The 22235-nt window shown below is 38.0% G+C and overlaps 3 protein-coding genes across 4 annotated transcripts; all 3 read right to left on the bottom strand.

Moving 5' to 3' along the window:
* Nucleotides 1-23: 23 nt before the first annotated feature.
* Nucleotides 24-10204, bottom strand: LOC113050839 (WAS/WASL-interacting protein family member 1-like). Of its 2 annotated transcripts, none has more exons than XM_026214201.1 (9): nt 10106-10204; nt 9754-9827; nt 5057-5142; nt 4509-4638; nt 4118-4276; nt 3125-3871; nt 2826-3035; nt 1806-1919; nt 24-1611 (listed from the first exon to the last, which is right to left on the bottom strand). In XM_026214201.1, the coding sequence occupies exons 3-9, from the start codon at nt 5105-5107 to the stop codon at nt 1559-1561; spliced, it is 1464 nt and encodes a 487-aa protein (XP_026069986.1). In that variant the 5' UTR covers nt 5108-5142; nt 9754-9827; nt 10106-10204; the 3' UTR covers nt 24-1558. The 2 variants fall into 2 exon arrangements, with proteins under 2 accessions (XP_026069986.1, XP_026069987.1); XM_026214202.1 differs by having other exon boundaries at nt 10018-10151.
* A 1614-nt stretch (nt 10205-11818) lies between these two features.
* Nucleotides 11819-17433, bottom strand: chrna1 (cholinergic receptor, nicotinic, alpha 1 (muscle)). Its single transcript, XM_026214197.1, has 9 exons — nt 17257-17433; nt 15978-16120; nt 15802-15846; nt 15315-15424; nt 14977-15172; nt 14605-14842; nt 14128-14351; nt 12682-12921; nt 11819-12540 (listed from the first exon to the last, which is right to left on the bottom strand). Exons 1-9 carry the CDS (start codon nt 17300-17302, stop codon nt 12412-12414), a joined length of 1371 nt encoding a protein of 456 aa, XP_026069982.1. The 5' UTR covers nt 17303-17433; the 3' UTR covers nt 11819-12411.
* Nucleotides 17434-19613: 2180 nt separating this feature from the next.
* Nucleotides 19614-22175, bottom strand: LOC113050835 (ATP synthase F(0) complex subunit C3, mitochondrial-like). Its single transcript, XM_026214196.1, has 5 exons — nt 22047-22175; nt 21747-21834; nt 21023-21100; nt 20294-20484; nt 19614-19917 (listed from the first exon to the last, which is right to left on the bottom strand). The coding sequence occupies exons 2-5, from the start codon at nt 21783-21785 to the stop codon at nt 19803-19805; spliced, it is 423 nt and encodes a 140-aa protein (XP_026069981.1). The 5' UTR covers nt 21786-21834; nt 22047-22175; the 3' UTR covers nt 19614-19802.
* Between the last annotated feature and the right edge of the window lie 60 nt (nt 22176-22235).

Here is a 22235-nt window from a genome sequence, read left to right as displayed (position 1 = left end):
TTTAATGAAAGGAAAAATCCAGCTTCATTTGCATGTTTATTTAGAAAACAACATATTTGGTACACCAGAATAGCAAAGACTGTTTGTAATGAAGTAAATATACAAATTAAATATCATAATATGTTGTATGAAATGTGCATCTACAGACATAAAGAGAACATCTAAAGTACCAAATTAAGATATAATAGAAAATAAATCAGAGGACTTTATTATTACTAATAATGGTGGTGGCAAATATTGTTTCTTTTTGGCTGTGCAATCATCAGTCTCCTCTCTGATAAATTCAAGATGCTATGCTACATTGCATATATCACTGAAATGTTCCTTTTTTAACGTTTCACTAAAAGGCCTTTGTAAGTAATCTCTTCATGTAAACAAACATAAGGCAGCATAAACCAAGCTTCTTGATTCTTTCAAAACAAATGAAATGTAATTCAAGGTGTGATACACTTATTGAATATACTTTCAGTCAAGCGCTTTAGGCAAATATAACAGCACACATCGGAGAAATATCCATAATGCAACATAATACTGAGCTAACATTAGCAAAGCAAGCAAGTGCATACATATATCATAAAATCTAACACATTTTTGGCTATTTGGCTTACAAACCCACTTGTATAGGATTTTAAGGCAAAACATCTTTCATTTAAAGCTCAGTCCTATACAATGTCAGCTCTCAGGCTTATTTAAATGGGGGATGATCTAAAAGTCTTTAATAAAGGACATCTACATCTTCCCATAAAGTCAGTCCTTGCTATTTTCACATCAGATCACATGCATATGTGAACAAATCAATCTGCAACAGAGTACTGACAGACTGCAGCTCTGCTTATTAGAGAGAATTTAGCATTCTGTATATCATTGTGGCCCTTATCACCACATACACATACTGGTACTAAAGCAAACACACACACACACGCACACACACACATACACACACACACTCTTTTAACATTTTTAACACACCTAGTAACTTCTTCAGTCTGATATTGTTCTCGCTACCTGACATCTTACCTTTTGAGGGCTAGAAATGTCAATGCTATATAACCACTGTGTTGTATGAAAACAGGAAGGTAGGGGGCGCCAAAACGCACCAAAAATACTTTAATGAAAACTGTTGCATTATCTCTCAAAATATGATATTCTGTATGAGACTTAAGTGCATCTAAAATAGCAAGAATAATAGTAAGTGTGACAGCCAAAAAGGCGAAACATTCACACTCTCCTGAAGGCCAATTAAATGCTGCAACAACTCATCATACTCAGAAAAATACTCAAAAATAAAGTCAAACTTAGCTGTAGTATCACTGTAGAGCTCATCACTTGACATACTCATAATAGCCATTATGTATTCATCTCTAAAGCAAACAAAAACAACATAGTATAAAATATATGTTGTCTGTAATATAACACAATATGTTGTTATTTTTAATAGTTCTTTTAGCATTTTTTTAATGAATGACTCATTCATTACAACATAAAAAACAGACAGTACCAGATAAAATAAGATAATTGGGTAGGGAAGGATTGTCAGGCCCTGAGACAACAGCTTCTTTCACCTAGGTATGGGGGGCAGGGGAGGTGCACCTCGCTCTTTCCTTCCTGAACCTGAAACAGACAGAAATATACAAACACACACACAGGCACATAAACAACTGGGTAAGACCATGATTGTGCTGAGAGCACTGAATGTTATTCGAAGCATTCACTGGCATGTGGAAGCGACAGCTGCGGGTTGGTTTTGTCTATGTGCATGGCAACAAAACCGGATCTGATGAGAGAAAACAGCTGTGGTTGGTTACCTCGGCTTTCGTTCCTGGCCAATTTGCTAGGATAGGTCTTCTGACAGGGAATGTAGGGCTCTGGGGGTGGAAGATCCGATACAGGTCGAAACGTGAAGCGTGATTCCCACTCATCTTGGAAAAAAAATCAAATGCAAACACCATTGATTTCCAGCATTTCCTACTTATGAATCTATGTTACTTTCAGTGTTATTTACAGCTCTATAGGAGTAAATGAAATCACAAGGAACATGCCTGGATCAATACATGTTCTAGTACTGACACAACATATGTGAAACGCCTTCAATTAGCCCCCAAATAATTTGACTGACCGGTCAGTTTGTGAAAACGAACAAAAAACAGTAATGCACTTACAATAGAGGTATGTAGGGAAAGGCATTCTGAAGGTTTTAAAGTATTAATGTGAACTATTTATGTAAAAGCCCCTTCCTTTATTTTTCCATTCCATTATTTGTTATTACTTGAGATGTAGTTAAAATTGTTTAGCTGTGAAATTACTGTTCGAAGCTGACGTTCTTGGTTATTAGTTTAGCCCTAAATTATTCTTTACACATAGTTTACAGTACGTTTAGTGCTCATGACTTACATTTCATCATCATCACACAGGCATACTGCACATGTGCAAACAGATTTTTCTTACCATGCATACTCTACGTTTAGATGGCACATGCGTCTTGAATTGTTTTGCACTAATTAGGTAGCAACACTGCCCCGGTCTTTTTTTGTTAATCAAAAAAAAAGTAAGCCATAGAACAAAAACATTAAAACAATAGATTTAGCAACAATAGATGCCCACGGGGACACCTGCTTGTGTGAGGAGGTTAAGAGATAAGTGCAGCTCTGTGACATACATTTCTGTGAAATATCTTGTGACATAAATCTCATTCATCAAGCAAATGGGTTCACAGTGTATCCATGGTGTACAGTCTTCTGGTAAATTGCACCAATGCAAAACAACAAAATAATTGAGATTAACTCTTGGTAAACTAAACTAACAAGTGTATAGGAATGTCACAATACCTATATGATGTCCCTGACTGTGGTATCCATTGCCCATAGGTGGGGGAGGAGGGGGCAGAGGTCCAGAGGAGGGTCTGTCTGGTGGAAGCGGTGGTCTACTGCCACCACGGTGAGGCTCCACACCTGGTCTGTTTGGTGGAGGAGGGGCTGGTGATGACCTCACACTTCCTCCTCCTGGACGGCCAGAAAGAGGTGGAGGTGGAAGAGGGCCTGTGGACAAAAAAGACAAAGGCATAATAAAAACTGTCAAACAGGTGAGTTTGAGATTATCCTGCAACAACCTGAGACTTTTCCTCTACCTGTTCGTCCACTTGCATTCCGGCCCAACGCGGGTGGTCTCTCAGAAGGAGGTGGAGGAAGGGGTCCGGATCGCCCAGGTGGAGGGGCAGGAGGATGCGAGCCAAGTGACAGGTTCCGTTCAGGAAGGCGTGGCGTATGCTCCTCAGGAGGAGATGGATTTGGGCGTCCTGGAGGCAGAGGAGGTGCTCCACTAACAGGTGGCCGCAGAGAGGCAGGAGCAGGAGCTGGAGGAGGAGTTGGTTTACTACTTGCTGATGGTGGAGGTGGAGGGGGCGGGGTGTCCCGAGTGAGTGGCAAGGAAGAACGGTTTGCAGGGGGAACAGGTGGAGGACGGTCATCACCTCGACCAGGGGGAGGAGGAGGCCGCCCAGCATGACCAGCTGATGGCGAAGGAATGGTAGGAGGACGACCAAATGCAGCTGGCACCGGTGGAGGTGCAGGCTGTCGCCCAGGAGGGTTTGGAGGTGGAGGGGTTGGTGCGGAACCAAGACGAGGAGTCCCTGGAAGAGAAGGCGGTCCCCTGCTCTGTGCCCCACTCTGAAAGGGCCGTGGGGCACTTGGAAGAGGTGGAGGAGGTCCTCCAGGTGTTTCAGGACGTGGTGGGGTCATTCGTGGGCGAGGGGGGTCAACGGATTCACTGCGTTGCAGAGGAGCACGAGGGGCGGGGCTAGATCCTCCTCCGAAGGGCCGTGGACCAGAGCCACGAGCACCGGGTGGTAGAAGTGGAGGTCTGACATTACTGGAGTCTGTAAGAGATAGCAAATAATCTAATAAACAGAGGTAACCTAACAAATACAAGGTCATAATAATTTTTTCACAGTTTTTTTTAAAGTAAAGATTCATTTTATGAATATAAGGTCCATAATTGGGATTGGCCAAAATTTCTATATCGTAAATCCCTGTTGAATGAATGAGTTGGAATGTGTCAGTACACAGTAGTAGTGTGTAGCAAGCTTAAGTAGTAAGTTTGAAATACATGTGTGCGTTCTTACCATCTCGCGTGGAACGCAGCTTTGGCATGCCTCCCTGGAAGAGCCCACCCAGACCAGCTGGAGCCCCACCTCCACCTCCAAACCCTCCCCCTCCTCCACCCCCACCACCTCCTCCTCCTCCTCCTCCTCCAGGCCCACCTCCACCACCACCTTTGGGTTCTGTCAAAACAAGCATGTATTTAATATTCTGGACTGGAGTGCAAACCCGCCACCAATAAGTGTTGTTACTCATTATACACGCAAAAAAATATTAACATACAAAGGAGTTTTGAAAGTACAGCATAAAAAACCTGTTTAAATATATGTGTCATATTAAATTTAATTGCAGCTGTTTTGGTGCATAGATACTGTAAACATAGCCAGTGTCTCTCAATGAGATGCAGGTTCTTACTGTCAAGTATAGGGGCGCTACGGTCATTAGTAACCGCCTTCTTTAGCCTTGCTCCTTTGCTGATGTCTGACAGCAGAGCATTCCTGCCCTGCTGCTCCGATCTATTCAAGACAGGCTTCTCAATGTTTGCCTGTGAGAAATAGAAGCACAAATATTTTCTGTAGATATCATTAAAGCACTGGTGCCCCAAAGCTTTACCACTTAAGACTGGGACACACTAAATTACTTTTGACTAGATTTTTGTCTAGAAGAGTCGACAATAGTGCAGATTTTGGGCAGACGCGTTAACAGATTTGACAAAAAATAATAATAATCACAGTGTATGTATCCAGTTTTTGTTTTGGCTTCAGGCTATTATTTCTTCCAGTGCATCCATATATTATTTGCTTGATATTTTGAGCTAGGTTAGAACACATATTGTTTTCATTTGTCATGCTTCTTTTAGCAACAAGGTGCTTGTTTTTCTCTGTAAGTGTATGATGCCTAGAGTTTTAAAATCTGATCAGATGTAGTGTGTAGTGTATGTAGTGTATTTACTGTGTGTGTACCTTAGAGAAGGTGGGGGGTGGCGGAGGGGGAGGTGGAGGAGGTACCGGCATTTTTTCTCCTTGTTGTCACCTCCTCTCACTGAGTCCTGACAAACAGAAAGAGATTTTTTTTATAAACATTTTATATTTTTAGAAGAAATGTGTTGCTTGTTGCCATAATATTTACTGGTTTCCAAAGTGATGTTACGCAGTTGCTAGGGTGTTCTAGTGGGTTACTTGCATTAAAAAAGTTTTTCAAAAAAAAAATTATTATTATTTCTTCGAAAAAAAACACCAATTACTTCTTAATAATTCATGGTAGTTTAAAAAAAAATTCAAAATATATTTACATTTTTATAAATTGTTGATTACAAACTAAAATATTTATTTTAAAATATATATTACTAAAAGTATTTATGTTGCATCTTCAAACATCAGGCCTCAGAAGTATTCATTGGTCAAGCATACCATAAGCCCCTCCTCTGTACACATGTAGCCTATAATGAGACACTGACATTGCGTCACATGAGCGTTTGATTGCTTGACACAAGAGCCTCATTAGATTCCAGCACATATCTATCTTTATTAATATTCGTACACATACGTAGTTGTCCATGAGACCATAATCTTGGACCTTGAAATAATAACAGTGGTGCTTTAACACCTCTAACAGGAAACCCAAATGTAGCATGAATAGAAAAAACATCATCACACCTTTCAGGTTAAAAAAAAAACAGACCCGAGACATTCACTAAATCACTGGTAACAATCTAACCACACCACATGACCCTACTAAAGTGGTCTCACGAGGCCACAAAGTTTTGAATGGGTTGAAAGTAAGTAGCAAGTCTGGAAATGTCCTCTTGTGCAATTTACCAAGATCCCTTTTTTGGGCATGCAATGACAACCTAAGGCCATAATGACAAAAAAAAAAAAAGAAAAAAAAAAAGAAGATAATTCCTGAAATGTAGAAAGCATACTGGAATAGGCTAGTTCTCATAATATTCTCTCACACACTCATACAACTAATACAGTAATGCCAACAATGAAAAACTTTTCTCTGAGTTCAAGGTTGATAAAGGCCTCTCACTGCTGACATCCGGAAGAGATCATAAACAGGAAGAGCTACAGCAATATACCTGTCACTTCTCATTTACTATTTCATAAACACACATCCATTAGTTAATATCTTGCAGACAAGCGTAGTAAAGAAACGACAAAAGGTTAAAAACCACAAGTTGGAACACAGATGAGACTCTCAGAACAAGTCAACACACAAATACCCAGAAACACTCAGTTTACAAGCTCTTTAAAGGGTCTGCTCTTTCATCACCAGGTTCTCTCATGGGCATCTCTTTCTTTCACTTCCCCTCTCTCTCCCTCTCTCAGGTAATTTTATTCAGAGGTAAGTGGACATCCGGTCAGTTTGGCAAACGGTCTGATCGCTGTAAAGTAAGCAAACTTCCTGACGAATGTTACATCACCTATGTAACATCCAAGAGCAATGCTTTTAAATGTATTTTAAAAGTAAAGTGATGTTAAAATTATTTCTCTAGACAACTAGTGTAAATACTGTGTGCGGCACTTAAAAACATTGCTCTGTTTTGTTTTAGCATCCCGATCATTGGTGCATTTCCCAATAGCACTTTTAGCCACCAATAGTCAGAGGTTATGTCATTACAACCTGATTCAATTATTTTAACATTTCCCAAAACCATAGTTTCAATGAATATTTGCAAAAGGCAAACCGTAACGGCTGGGAACAAAAATAGTGGAACAGACCTCAGATGCCATGTTTGATACATGTTGATACAACAGCATCTCAGGGAAATTACATTGCAGAGAAAGCTGCTGACTCAATGAACCACATCTATATGAGAGTGTACATCAAATCCATACTTTAAGGGATAGTTCAACTGAAAATGAAAATTCTGTCATTAATTATTCACCCTCATCCTGCGTTATCTTTCTTTATTCTGAATGAATACTGAATTTTATAAACAGCTAGTCTCAAAGCTCCCGTGGGACTTTTATGGCTTACATCAAAAATTGTAACTGATATGCACTGCCAGATACCATGCAATGCTACATGAAGAAAAAAACATTATTTTAGCAGTTATGGTTGGTGATGCAAACTTTCCATGATTTCTGAGATAAACTGAAGACGGCATGAGAGAAGAGGTACACAGTAAAAGTTCCTGGACATGGACTATATTTACATACCAGTGTCTTGAGAGAGAACAGTGGAGATGGACTATGGAGAAAGTGATGCTGGATATCCACTCTACAACTACCATGTCCGGATGGTGTTTACATCCAGCAGTCTGAAATGTCATCCTGTCTTAAAAAGTGCCTTTGGCTGGACATTGTATTCTTTCTGGAATTGGTCTATGCCAAGTGTGTGTGTTTTAGAGTGCCAGTGTTTTATACAAGCACATAATGCATTTCACCTCTGTACCAGTCAAGACAGTTAACCCTGCTCCTGATTTGCATACAATGTGTTCTAAATAGCAAGTGAAATTTCCAACTTTCACATTTGATGTATATGTATCATTTATATTGCAGAACAAACCAGGAGAATGCTATTAAACAAAGCAAAAAAACATTGGAATTCCCCAAGGGAACCCAAATTAGCCTTCCAGATAGTCCCTATTATCTTCATCATATAACAGAACAACTGGTGCCAAATCCCATTTATATTCTCCACAGGGGAACTGATTTTGAACAATAATTGATTAACCTTTAAAGATAGACCTAATGTGAGCTATGTAGCTGATAATCAGTCACATATTAAAGACATAAATCACACAGTCTTGTACCTTTGTCTTTTAGTCCAATTTTGAAATACACTTTTCCTTCAAATCAAATTGTGTAACGTCGTGATTCGCCTCGTAGTTGGTTGGCTTGAGTCATGGCTTATTTATAACATTCTAACAAATACTTAAAAAAAAATACCTATGGGGGAAATTAATTGAAAAAATAATTCCAGAACCAACGTCACTGAAAAAGTGTTTTGCACTGTTGCACTCTACTGAAATGCAGCGTATTAGTCCCAGAATTTATGGAATTCAAATGTAAGCCCGATGTCAACATTGAAAAGTTAAATTTAAGATTTCCAGTTCCCACCAAATAATTGTTAAATCAAGAAACCGAAAATGGAGGTGGAGTCCTTCAACCACAACTTGCTACATCATACATGCAAAATCAGACAGGAAGGAGCCACCCACTGAGAACCATATCTATGTTTATTTGAAAGTTCAGAATTTCAGTCAATTTCACTTAGCAATGCTTGCTGAAATTAACACATCACAAGCAAACAAAAAATGGCTTACGAATGCTCAGCTTGCATAATGTGAGCATGTTTGAGAAAATAAAGTGCCCACTGTCTCTCCATCACTTTGTAGGCAGTCTTTATTGTCCACTTCCTTTCTGAAACTCAGCATAACGTTGACACCTCTGGCTACATGCATCTAATGGGTGATCTCAGATCCCGTCACATGATTTTCTGACTCTCTTCAAATCGCAGATCAAATAAAACACTAAACCAGACATGAGAGAAGTAGAAGTTATGACAGTTCTTCAGTCACTGAGAGGAAGTTAATGCAGAGAAAGAACTCTATTTGTATGACTTATGCAGAGTTGCAGACTAAAATTACTTGTTCCTTCTTAAGTTCTCACTAAAAACTGCATGTCTGTTTTCACAGTCTCAACAGTAGCTCACTGTGATTTTAAAAAAACGGTTGCTAAATAGTGTCACATTTCACGCTTGGTGAAAACCACATGAGAAAATCAAGAGGAGGATTTGACGTCGACATCAGCACTCATAAAATTCTTTAATGGAAGAAGCAAGTTTGCTTGAAAGCAACATTTTCCAGCTATTTAACGTTCAAAACATTTTCATGTGAGGAAAACATACAATCTCAACACAAAACAATGTGCACTGAGGTACTGCATTTAAGAGGAAAACGGCTAAAAAAAGTGGTCTTCAATTCACAAGAAGAAAGCTTACAAATTAAAGAAAAAGGGGAGGGGAAAGCATATGACTTGCATTGTATTTCACCGTGGAGACCCCGTGGCCTGTCAATTAGAACCACATGCTCATACCAGTCCGATTCATTTCCACTGATCGGTTCTTTTGAACAGTTTATAAAAAAAGAGACTCATCAATTATTTTATGTCATATATGAATTGCGCCTAAATTGGTTTAATGAGCCGTTGCATTCGACTCGACAAACGATCAAACCGATTCAGTTCTATTCGTGAACAATCCAATCGGTCAAAATCTGACCGATTCGATCAAAAAGATCCGACTCAGAGAACGATTAATTCACAAAACAGAAATTGCTCGTTACTACAGCTGATTAAATAACTGGGACATGACAACGGTAATTAGTTTGACTTAGTTTCCAGAGGGAAAAACACTTAAGATTGGTTGCGTCTCTAAACTACAGTTTTTTTTTAACTCATTCACCCTGCCACATATTAACGCTCAAACTGGCAACCCAGGAAGTGGGGGAGCCTCTGCTTCCCCTGAAAGTTGGCACCGTTTGCGCTTTTGTGGTTGAAATAGTAGTTTTAAACATAACACTTTATCCAAACAACAACAAACTCGCAAAATACTTACGAGTTTGCATCAATAAATAAATCACGGGAAATCTGGTCATAAATTAGATCCTTGAGACGGGCATTTTAGAAAGCAACGGGCTGCGAGAACTTACCGGTGGTTTGCGTCTTTTTTTCCGCGTCTTGCGCTTACGAACCAAATGCAGCAACGATCATCATCATGAAGCATCTACAAAAAAAGAGGGGAACACAAGTTTTGAGCCACTCCTTCATGCCATGGCAGAAAACACACACACAGACACAACTTCTCTCCACTGTTTCCGCCCACAGCGCGTGCTGCCGACAACCCATCAAATTCGCAGGAATAACATTAAAATCGTATCGCTTGAACAATGCATGCAAAAAAAAAAAATAAGTACGTTTCAGCAGTATCACTTCTCATTAAATGAGGGAAGTACAGCTCAATGTTTCGAATAAGTAGTGATCTCTTTTAATCCGTTCCTTTACCCAGTTTTTCTTCCTCCACCAACACAACAGCTCTTCGTTCCCTTTATCCGGGACATTCATCTGTGATGCAACGTTTCCAGATGTGTGCGACTGCTCGAGCTGAGCTCAAACAACTGTCAAACTCTGCACAGTGTGTGACAGAAAAAGCTTGAGCGCTGTATGAATGTTTGGAAAATGTAACAGGCAAGACAATGTCAAATTTAAATTAAGTAGTAGTAGCCCTTTATTGTCACTAGTCACAAGTACCAGCGAAATTAGCCATCAACCTGTCCATACATACATACATACAATATGACAGTAGGGTAGACAGGACAGGAAGACAGGGTATTTGAGGAAGAAATACAGCATAACATTAGGGAGCACAGTATAAGAACAGGAAAAACACCTCAGCACAAAAAGCACATAATCAATACACCATAGACACACGACTTTGCAACTGGGTACGGATAAAATAGATTCGCTTACAATAATTCACACATTTCTGTTGATAGTGAGAAAAAAGTCTGCAAAAATGTGTGGAACATAGAGAGTGAGAGTGAGAGAACCCAAACACTGTGATTTTACCAGTAGTTTATTATGCATTACAAGACAAATGTTCAAATTTTCAATCAGGCCTATATGCTTAATCAAAAACTAAAACTAAACTTTAATTTAACCATTAAATAATATATGTATAATATATTTGCCCAAATGCACAGTTGTATATACCTTCAGGCAAATGTAGCAACAGCATCAAGATCAGCTTCGACCATTTGTCTGCTATTTAGGTTTAGTTATTTTATTAATGAGCTAATCAAATGCAATTTAATTATTTTCTCTTTAAATATCAAGTGATTCAAGTACATTGGTTACCATGGAAAACACAGACCAAGAAAAATAAAAACAAATCTAACATAACTGAAAAAAAAAAATAATATGCTGTAAAATAAATGGCATTCTCATATTTCTCTGTTACCATGCTTAATTCTGACAAGCTGTGTATATATATATATATATATATATATATATATATATATATATATATATATATATATATATATATATATATATATATATATATATATATATATATACAGACATTCTAGGAGCAAGCAACCTGTTAACACAAATGCTTTAAATGAAAAGAAAAAAAAAACAGTGTGTGCGTCTTATTTTCCAGTTGTTGACTAAGCTCACTGTTCCATTAAAGGGGTCATATGATGCTATTTCAATTTTTCCTTTCTCTTTGGAGTTTTACAAGCTCTTGGTGCATAAAGAAGATCTGTAAAGTTGCAAAGACTAAGGTCTCAAATCCAAAGAGATATTCTTTTATAAGAGTCAACCACGGCATCATAAAAATGGCTCATACTAACGCCCCCACATCTCTACGTCGCAGTGTGGAAAGATTTGCATAACACCGCCCAAATGTTCTTGCAAAGAAAGAAGTCTTAACTTTCATTCTCGCTGTTGCTGCCGGTGCAATGTTGTGGAGATACTGTGTGTTTTGTTATGAAAGTGAAACAACTTTGTCTGACCTTCCAAAAGAGGACACAGCTAGAAATCAGTGGTTAAGTTGTTTTTACAACACTGTTCCAGAACAGTTCGACCCAAATATTCAAATGTATGCAGCACATTTTGCGGAGGACGAGGACTGTTTCCTGTGAAAGGAGCCTACAATGTCGGTGTCTGTTTCTATAATGTGGGGCAAGTCCAACTTTGCAAGGACAGTCTGGTGCTTCTGTCACACAGTCTGTAAGTACGTTTTCATATATATAGGATTTACCACTGATGATTCAAACGCGAGTTTTGAGCAGTGTAGAGTAGTGCATGTTGTTTGTCGTTTCTCTGCTCACAAATGCAGACATGGTTTCGTTTACCCTGTGCGATAAGACACGCAACGTGTAAAAAGACAGTATAAGTCATTATAATCAGTAATTATGTCCCATCACACCTTGCATCACAGTGTTAAGAGGCATAACACTTCCATCACACACTTGAGGCATTCGGCCAATCACAATGCACTGGATAGCTGGCCAATCAGAGCACGCCTCACTTTTCAGACCGGTGAGCTTTGTCAAAATCGACGTGTTTCAGAAAGGCAGGTCATAGAGGAGAAACAATAACGTACAGTATGTGGAGAATAATGTGTTCTTTGAACCTTAAACCACATAAACACATTGCATTACACCAAATACACCAAATAAAGTTATTTTTAGCAACATCATATGACCCCTTTAACATCTGGTCTGATCAGGCATCCCCTATGCTAAATCTCAGCAGAGAGTAAATGCACTCCAGTCCCAGGCTTCATTTGGGCCTTTGGGCTCTCACAGCATGCTGAGCTCGATCAGGCGTCCGGCAAACACTCCTAGTGTGCCAATAATACAAACCGCCATAAACACACATAGAAGAATGTGATCCAGGACCATAGCGACAAACTTCCATTCCTCTGCAGCCTTGATGAACAAACAGAAGGAAAGACACAAGTAGTCAGTTAAAGGTAGAAAATCAATGTAGAGTAAAACAAACTTATTTTCAAAGACATGCAAAAGTGTCAGGAATAACAAAAAAAAAAATATGAAAGTAAATGTTCTTACATTGTTGGACTCCTCGTCGCTTTTCATGGTGTCTGCAATGTATTTAACACCCTCGATGGCACTACGTACATCAGGATTTTTGGTTATGGGAGAGTGGTAAGTGACAGAGGCAGGCATGGGTTTCCCTGAAATGTCAGAGATGTCAAAATCTGTAGGAAAGAGACGCTTTTCCTGTCGTTCCTGGGATGGTCGTTTCATAGTGGAGAAAAACATCAGGTTTGGAATGGTGTCTATGAAGATCTGTGGGACAGAGGAGAAAGTCCCTGATCAGAATCTCAACAGGTTTATTAATAGCTCAAAGCAAACAAAAAAATACCCCCAAATATATGTAAGTTTAGAAACAAGTGAAAATCTAAAAAGAAAAAAAAAACGTAATAATGTATGTAATTTCTGTTCTGCAAGCAGGACTAAACAGGACTGATAAAATAATAATTCCCATGGTTGTAAAACTGGATTTTTAATATAACTATGCAACTTCCAAAAATAAGTACCTTTGTTAATTGAGGTGTACATTTCAAGGTAAAAATAAGTGACTAAAATGCTGTGGAAGAAATCATCCACCCTTACAAAAATTTAAATTTTATTAAAGGGGTCATAGGATCCCCATTTTTTTCACAAGTTGAAATATGATTCTTTAGGGTCTTAATGAAAAGTCTGTAACAAAGTTTGGTTAAGATTTCTGGATGGTAGTGTTAAAAACACCTTTTTTCATGCAGTTTTGTAGCAAAAAATTGTTAAAAGTTAAATGTTAACTTTATATATACTATACTACATGTAGGTTCCTGTAATTTTTTTATACTCTAACTATACTTTAAGTAGATTTTAATTTAATTCTAATGTACACTACCTTTGGATTAATGCCAGTGATTTTTGCCATTGAGGTGGAGTATCCCTTTAAGAGCCTTGCTCCTATTGCTATTTGACTTTATGTTTTGTGATAAGATTTAAAATAATTTATTCTGCTAATAGAAGCCAGTATGAATCAGGTTTGTTACAACGATCTCACACCTTTAAAAAATGTCAATAAAATCAGCCAAATGTTAATTTGTTTAATTTGGGTTAACAGCACTGTTTAAAATAGATCATGTTCCCTTCCACCCATGTACTATTTACACTTTTCCACTTCAAAGCTGACTTGTTACTATAAACTTTAATATGTATGCCAGTATCTTATTTACACCTATATACCTAATTATATTTGTCTCTTAAGTATGTCACTGGTAAGTACATAAAAAGCAGACTGAAAGTATATGCTCTTATTTATAGTTTAAAAGAAGTATGCTAAAGCAAACATTCTTTTTTGGAAAAGCATTCATATGTTTAAATGTGGTCACTCCGATCAAGATCTCATGCAGATAATTAGCTGTAAACTAAACTCTCCGGTTACTTTAATTTGGACTTTTTCCCTGGAACACAAAAAGAGACGCTGCTGCTTTCCATACGTACCTTGCGGACCCAAGCAGGCATAGTGTGTGTGCTGGGGGAGCGGTGGTGTGTGTTGATGACAATCACAGTGATGATGATGGAGGCAATGACAAAGATCATGGTGAAGAGCATGTATTTGCCAATGAGTGGAACAGCACTGGAGGTGGAGGGGATCAACTCAACAATCACCAGCAAGAACACAGTCAGAGAGAGCAGGACAGAGATGCTGAGTGTCATCTTCTCACCTAGACAGAAACTAGTCATGTTCAAAACGTCCATCAGGCGCCAAAAAAAAAAAAAACTGATTGTGATCAAGTACATTTCATTTGTAATTTATAATACAAAAATAGGCATTCCCCCTTGATTTTTGTATACACTTAAATATCCTACCAGAACTTTTCCCAAAAAAATAAAATTAGTAACCATGGTATAAAATAAAAATTATATAAATTTTGGGTTATACCACACACCCCTACACGCAATTAAACACAGGGTTACCAGAGTCTGTAGGGAGGTAGAACACAAGCCCAGTGAGGAAGGAGAACAGCATGCAGGGGATGATGACGTTCACGATGAAATAAAGCGGGAGGCGGAGCAAGAGGAAGTGATAAGTTATATCAAGGTAAGGTGTATCTGGACAGCAAGCGTAATACACCCAGTGTTTCCAGTTCCTGTAATCCTTCATCACCCACTCTCCGCTCTCCATGAAATTACTTAGGTCCGGTCTGTCATTGTCCTACACACACACACACACACACACACACACAAAAGTATGAATAAACTGATTTACACAGATACATACAATAATAATGTATTGCATCCTTCTGATGGTCATGATTGGTGATCACGTTTGTGTGGTGTTATAGTTACTGGGTTGATAATGACAAGGTTGCCATCATAAGTCCATGTTCCAAGTTTCATACTGCAGTTTTGCAGGTCGAAGGGAAAGTGAAGGACCACAATCTCACAGTAGCTCTTAAAGATTGCTGGGGGAGTCCATGTTATCATACCCGTGTGCTCCAACAAGACTTTTGTTTCATGGACGATGGCAAAGTCTCCATCAGCACTGAACGTACACATACACAAATAAAGAAAGATATCGCATCAAGGATATATTTAAGACATTTATATCACCTGATTGATTCACACTAACATACTACAGATGCAAAGAGTGAAAGTTCTGGACAGAACTTGTTATAAAGTCTTACTTGTTATAAAGGACTAAATCCGGTTTCCAGATGTCAGTGGAGGGAATTCTGATCTTCCTGATGCCACCGTAGTCATCAGGATTCCACTGCAGATTCACATCCTTCCATTGCTGAACATCAGAAAAGGAGAAAAAGATATCTGTATTAATGACTCATGACTGCTCCAAGTAGGTACTGTCATGTAAAAATTGAAAGATTTATGCAAAATCACAAAATCACTGCAAAATATGATTTCTTACTTTTCCTTATAAGCTGAAGTTGAAATGTGACCTCAACATTTCTTGTCAGGTTTCATGACATTTTTGAAAGTACTTGGCAAATGAAAATAATTTTTGTTATAGTACCAAATCTTAGGTGTTATAAACATTGTCTAAATCTCAGTTTTTGTTAATACAGATACATTTTCCCACAGTAAACACCTTGATATCTACTGATATCTACTTTGATAGCAGCACACAAGAACTGAAACAGCAGCTGAAACTCGCACCTGCTTTAGCCGTACATTACTGGTGACAATCTGATTAACTTCATCCTGCAAATAAGAAAGACAGGAAAGATAATGGAAGGTAAGAGAAAACAAAAAGTTTAATTGTGCAATTGAAACTTTTAAATAAACTTCAAATCTGAATTCAAGAAACAAAAATGAACAGAGATATAATTTACCACGCTAATAAGCTGAATGAGTTGTAGTCCCACAGTAACCACTACTGGATCCTTAAAATGGCTAACAGGACGAACAACCTTGTTATATCCAGTAAACAGAGTCTTTACTAATCTTGTCTCATCTTCTGAGCACAGTGCTGGTCCTGCAACACACACACACACACACACACATTTAGTTGCACAGTGAGAAAAAGTTATCACCCCACTCTTCTTACACACAAACACAGGTGTCCTTCCTAAACGGCACAGAGGATTAACATTGATGGAGTCAAGCAACTGCATATGACACACACACACACACACACACACAGAGAGAGAGAGAGATCTATGTCTGTCTGAGTAATGTCACTATTAACCAGAACTAACAGAAGTAATGCAGAAATTCTGTTTGTACATAATCAACTTCCTTACATTCTTTACATTTCTGAGCCATGTTGTTCTGAGAGTAATGAACTAAAGATTTCCCTGTTTCCATATGTTAATGACAGAATGTGAATGTTTCAATTGCAATGTTGACTTGACTTCAACATCAGTACTATTGTTCCATCAGTTTGAGCACTGGTGGTGGTCTGGTGAATGGATTCCCACAGGTACATGAGTGAGCTTTTGAGTCCACATGCACATTTACAGTATTTTAGATAAACCATTAAACGAAGGGCTATTTTTTTTTATTTAAGTTTAGACTACAAGCCCACAACCTATATAAGATTTATAGTCAAGAGTATCACTCCTCCCTGCTTAATAAAGCCTTGATTTCAGCCTCATCTAAGAGGTTATGCAAAAAAATAATAATAATGAACTGAAAATATAAATAGAGACACGAAACGCTAATATTTATTTGCAAATAGCACAAAACTGACCGCTAACACACTGATCTCATATCAGCCACAAACCACTTGAATGAGCCCAGCAGGCCGCGCACCTGCGCCTGTCAATCAAACCTAGAATGCCTACCAGACAAGTAGTATAGAATTTGTAAAAAATTGTTTAAAAACCAAAACTTTGAGCATAACAACAACGTGTCGCTATGGAAACGAACTTGAATCGGTTTCCAACAAAAGATTGAGTGGCAAAAAATACGATTAATCGTTTTCTGTAGGCTTCATAGCACAGAGATTATTTCAAGGCAAGTACACCGTTCTTCTCCATTATAGCTTAGATAGTGGTTAAACTAAAACCTTTTATCAGTATATTAGAAGTTAAGGGCTAATACGATTTAAAGGGTTGTTGTCTAACAGAGCATTTCCCCCATATAATAGAAAACAAAGTAGTTACTCACCAAATAGAAAAGGCAGAAATTGCAAAATCAATATAAAGTTATTCATCTTTGACGTGACTGAGAAAGTCCGTGTAGTCGAGTGAACGGTCAATTGGTCTGTAGGAGCACCGCGCCCTAGCTGAACTCTCTCTCTCTCTCTCTCTCTCTCTCTCTCTCTCTCTCTCTGTGTGTGTGTGTGTGTGTGTGTGTGTGTGTGTGTTGCACTATTGTTAAATCCGCAAGTGGCACGAGCTGACAGCTGTCAGACTCAGAGTCCGCGTCAGAGAAACACTGCTGCGCGCCACGTACGTGCTGGGTTTAACCCTTGTGCGCTCCTTATTTGAGAGTCATACTCATGGTTTTCACGGTCAGAAATCATCTGATATATTTTTGTTCAATAATATTTTGTATTTTTGTATTTTGAGAGAATGTCATGGTACTAATTAATATTTATGCAATAATTATGATACATTTCTTCCAATTGAAAATAGTTTTTCTATTCAGTATTTCAGATTGAAATAGAGACTAGGCCTTTAAAATCCAATTTTTGAAGGCAGAATAGCACCTCCTGGTGAGAGCAAAAAAAGAAAAACCTGTAATTTCATGGTGTAACCACCTGATTCCTGTATGGGATACCATAGAGAGGCTTGTGAATACCCTCGATGTTTTTATACATAATTGTTTACTTTTATTAGGCTGTGGATTTACATTTATATTAAGGCATTCTCAAAGACTACTTTTTGTTGAATTAAATGTTGATTTGAAGTGTAGGTTTTTTTGCATTATTATTAATACATTCAAACCTGAACAGAGAAAGCACTTTGTTACACAAAAAATTACAATTCTATAAAAATGTAACAAAAATGAACAGGAATGCTTTATCAGAGCTTAATCCTTCTGGGTCTGATCTGATTTTAACCTCTTATTTCAATCTTCTGACTCATTTTGGCTATATGGTTATAACCATACCAATTCATTTGAGTATGTATAATTTTATGTATAATAAATGTGTGTAGCTGTGAGTGTAAGTGTGCATGATTGGATGTGTCTGTTTTACACTCTTGATGTTTTAGAGTTTAACCCCTTCATTGCGGTCCACTTTTTTACTGCATTGTAGTAAAATTATTGATTTTATTTTACATAGTTGCAGTGTTACAGTCACACCAGTTCATAGGTTTGTATTTGTGTGTCCGCGTGTGGGTGAGTTGGTGTGTTGATTTTGCACTCTAGATGTTTTAGAGTTTCACCCCTACATTTCTGTGCAATTTTCTTTCTGCATTTTAGGGGATTTGTAGATTGTACACAAAAAAATGGTCTGTTTTCCAGTTTCCGGTCCTTCATTTTTGACCGAAAGCCACGAGTGTGACTTTATTATGACCACTTAGCATTTTCAAATCATGCCCTCAAATTTTTTTTTTCTTTTTCACATACCAGGTGCCATAAATGTCACCATGTTTCGTACCATTCTGGTAAAGCTATGATTTCTATGATGAAATTCTAAAATGTAAAATTCTCCAGTCAGAAATGACCGAAGACTGCACAAAGGTTAAACTTAAAACGCAGTTTTTACGGTTGCACATAACTATCAAATGTCTTTAAATAGAAACATTTTAGCTGCTCTTATATTATGTATATATATATATATATATATATATATATATATATATATATACACATTTTTTTTTTCAAAGGGGAACTTGTTACTTCCCCTTTGAAAATGTTGCAGGATAAAAAAATATATATATAAAAACACATTCTAGTGTTGAACACATTCGATGAAAAATTAAGCAACATTTACTAATGCTTTTAACTTTAGCGCCATGCAGTAAAACCCTTTTTCTTGTAATTCTGAGAAAAATCCTAAGACTTGTGATTGTGAGATAAAAAATTACTTCTTTTCACCACGGAAAAAAAAAAATGGGGAGATGTAAACACAGAATTCTGATGGGAAAAATAAATAACTGCGAGATGAAAAATTAGTTTAATGTTAACTTGGAAATGTGAGAATCGAAGCCAGAACTGATATTCTCAACTGCGAAGAAACATCAGAATTCTTCAATATTAAGTATTATATTTAAAAAATCTAATTATGGGACAGAGATTCTCACACTGAAAGAGACATGAATTAGCAACAAAAGTTTAATGATTATAATTTAGATTTCTGGTGAACTAATAAAATCTGAGCCATTCAGTAACAGACCACTGTTTTTGGTAGATTACTGCACCACCATATAATTTTTTGACTTGTATTGGCATATAGAAATAAACTAAAGTGACCCCTTTTAAAAAAAAAAAAAAAAAAAAAAAACCAAATAACTTGAAAATTGCATTGAACAACCATTTCCACTGTCACAAATTTCCAAAAACATCTTCAGACATTTTAAATTGTGAAATACATGTATTTATTCTGTATTTGGATACATTTTTACAATACATGTTTTATCTCATCAGCCTTCAACAAAAACTTGGAAATGTACAATTTTAATGACACCAACAGAGAACTCTTTTGGTAGCCAGTGTAAAACGCGTGTCGTCGCAGCGGTGGGAAGAGGTGGACGGAGCAGTATTTACATGGCAAACAGAATGAGGAAAGCCACCATCAAACAGAAGAGACCCATAGCCTCAGACAGGGCAAATCCTAAAATAGCATATGAGAACAACTGCTGCTTCAGAGATGGGTTCCTGCAGGAGAGAGAGAGAGAGGTCAGGGGTCACTAATTACCAGATCTCGGTTTAGGAACATTGCTTTGTTATGGAAAAAGGGACCTCAGCTAACAACAGTGTGATGCATGACAGGTTAAATTTGTTGAACTACATAAATGCAATATTTGACAGAACACTACACTTGGATTACTATGATGTTAACAAGCTCAGTTCTTATTTAAAATAAATTGAAAAATAAGTTAGAACTATAAACAAAACAAAAAAAAAACACCCAATTTGAGTAAGGCTATAGTTTTGTGACACTACCAATATGGAAAGTTCCAGAAATTAATTGTTTCATGTACAACAAGTGATGGCAACAAGATGGTGATTATTATCAGAGATGCTGGTTTACCTAGCATATCCAATAATGAGGCTGCCGAACACGGTTCCGATTCCAGCTCCCGAACCAGCCACTCCCACAGTGGCGGCACCAGCACCGATGAACTTGGCGGCTGTGTCGATGTCACGGCTTACAGCACTTGTCTGAAAACCCCGCACTGCAACCTGGGAAACGGCCGTCTGTGGCAGAAAAGCTGGGCTGGCCTTGAGAAAGAAAGACAACGATCAAAATGAATGAACTGTACCAATCATCACTTGACAAAAAGAAATCGCTTTGTAGATTGCAACAAGCTTAGAATGCAAGTAAATGCTTATAAAAAAAAAAAAATAACTAAAAAAAAGACAGACAATCTAATAATGACTTATAAAAAAAGTCCTTGCCTAAGAAAAAGGCTTTTCAGGGAAAAATAACTACTAAAAGGGTATCAAACATTAATTTAAAATGGCAAGCAAGTGCCACGGATCTTAAACGTGGCATATGAAAGTGACGTGTGGTCAAGTATGTTGTCCCATACATTCACACAATGTGAACACACACACCCAGAGCACTGGGCAGCCACTTTTGCTGCTGCGCCGGAGGAGTAATTGGGGGTTCGGAGAATTGCTCAAAAGTCTCAAATCAGTAGTGGTACTGAAGGTGGAAGTCAGCGCTGTACATTCACTCCTCCCACCTACAATCCTGAGACCTTGGAGTTACAAGTCCTGCTCTCTAACCATTAGGCCATATGCATAAAGTACTCACCTCTGCAGAGCTGACATCTGGCCTGGAGAGCAAAGAGGCAGAGAGTGGTCTGCACAGCGCCCTTGAGCCAGAGCGGACCTGAGATGGAGGTCAAAAACCACATTAGCACCCAAGACGTACAATTAAAGTGCTGGAACTAAGACTTACACACAAGGCCAAACTGATGATTGAAAACTTGGATTATGTGGGAGGTGCCTTGCGTCCACAAAATCTGTCAAATAATTGCTACAATTTGAAATTAGACTCCAAATGTCAACTGAACAAATAAATACATTTATAATTTAATTAATAAAAGGACTGTGGCTATTCCAGTTCAAAAAGACAACAACAAAGCAGAACATAACATCCGCAGCCTTGAACCAACTATCACGATTTTATTTTTTCCTTTAGATCAAGGGTAAAGTATTTAAAATAACAGTCTATGAAACATTATGAATTTGCTGCCAGATTTTTATAATGACCTTGACTTCCCTTTAATCGCAGTCCAGATGATAGCATTAGCAACCATCTGCCCACTGACATCTTAACCACAAAGATATACACACACACAAACAAATTCTGATACAGTATTTTTTACAATATGCCATCCAAAAAACCCATATGAAGTGCACTGCATCAACATGGGAAAAATTCAAGTGTACCAGGCCTCTTGCATTTTAAAGAACCATAATTCACTGAGCTTTCCCATTATATCACAACTGCAAAAACCGCTCTAAACACTCACCAGTGCGGGTGTGGACACGAACTTCGCACAGGCGTACATGTTTGATTGGGCTCGGTGACTGTGGTGAGGAATAAACCCGCGTCTGTCTCTATGGGAAAAAGCCAACAGTTTAAGGTCAATGCAATATCAGCGCTTTCAAAACGTCTCCTGGTACTAAATAGCTAATTTTGCAAGGACTATATAATCTGTAGAACATGAAATGGATCGAGTGATTTGATTAAATATATCTAAAGCGTAATGATGGTATAAGATTATGACAATATAGTTTCTCCGGTTCCTATATAGCTCTCCTTCGCTTACCCGGCTGCAGAGGTCGAACTGCTGAGGCGCTACTGCGCATGCCCGACCCTCTATTTAATGAAGCTCCCGGATGCATAAATGACGCGCTTGAAGGTCATTCAGTGGTGCTTTATTTAAAACTGCGCTGAGGGAAAGGAAAACTTGATACTTATTAATAGGTTACTTGGGATACACAATTATAAATATATA

This window comes from Carassius auratus, chromosome 31 (genome assembly GCF_003368295.1).
Source record: "Carassius auratus strain Wakin chromosome 31, ASM336829v1, whole genome shotgun sequence".
In the NCBI taxonomy this organism is placed as follows: Eukaryota; Metazoa; Chordata; class Actinopteri; order Cypriniformes; family Cyprinidae; genus Carassius; species Carassius auratus.
Note: the sequence above shows the minus strand (reverse complement) of the source record. Positions and strands in the feature narration are given on the sequence as shown.

What these genes read in the sequence shown, in the direction of transcription:
- LOC113050839 (XM_026214201.1), bottom strand. Translation starts at nt 5,107, where the DNA reads ATGCCGGTACCTCCTCCACCTCCCCCTCCGCCACCCCCCACCTTCTCT. An exon ending in TAGCGCCCCTATACTTGACA is followed by an intron (nt 4,277 to 4,508) that starts GTAAGAACCTGC and finishes TTGTTTTGACAG; the next exon opens with AACCCAAAGGTGGTGGTGGA. An exon ending in GGCCAGGAACGAAAGCCGAG is followed by an intron (nt 1,612 to 1,805) that starts GTAACCAACCAC and finishes TGTCTGTTTCAG; the next exon opens with GTTCAGGAAGGAAAGAGCGA.
- chrna1 (XM_026214197.1), bottom strand. Translation starts at nt 17,302, where the DNA reads ATGAATAACTTTATATTGATTTTGCAATTTCTGCCTTTTCTATTTG. An exon ending in GTAATGTACGGCTAAAGCAG is followed by an intron (nt 15,425 to 15,801) that starts GTGCGAGTTTCA and finishes TCTGATGTTCAG; the next exon opens with CAATGGAAGGATGTGAATCT. An exon ending in GCGACGAGGAGTCCAACAAT is followed by an intron (nt 12,541 to 12,681) that starts GTAAGAACATTT and finishes TTGTTCATCAAG; the next exon opens with GCTGCAGAGGAATGGAAGTT.
- LOC113050835 (XM_026214196.1), bottom strand. Translation starts at nt 21,785, where the DNA reads ATGTACGCCTGTGCGAAGTTCGTGTCCACACCCGCACTG. An exon ending in TCGTGTCCACACCCGCACTG is followed by an intron (nt 21,101 to 21,746) that starts GTGAGTGTTTAG and finishes CCTCCATCTCAG; the next exon opens with GTCCGCTCTGGCTCAAGGGC. An exon ending in CAGATGTCAGCTCTGCAGAG is followed by an intron (nt 20,485 to 21,022) that starts GTGAGTACTTTA and finishes TTCTTTCTCAAG; the next exon opens with GCCAGCCCAGCTTTTCTGCC.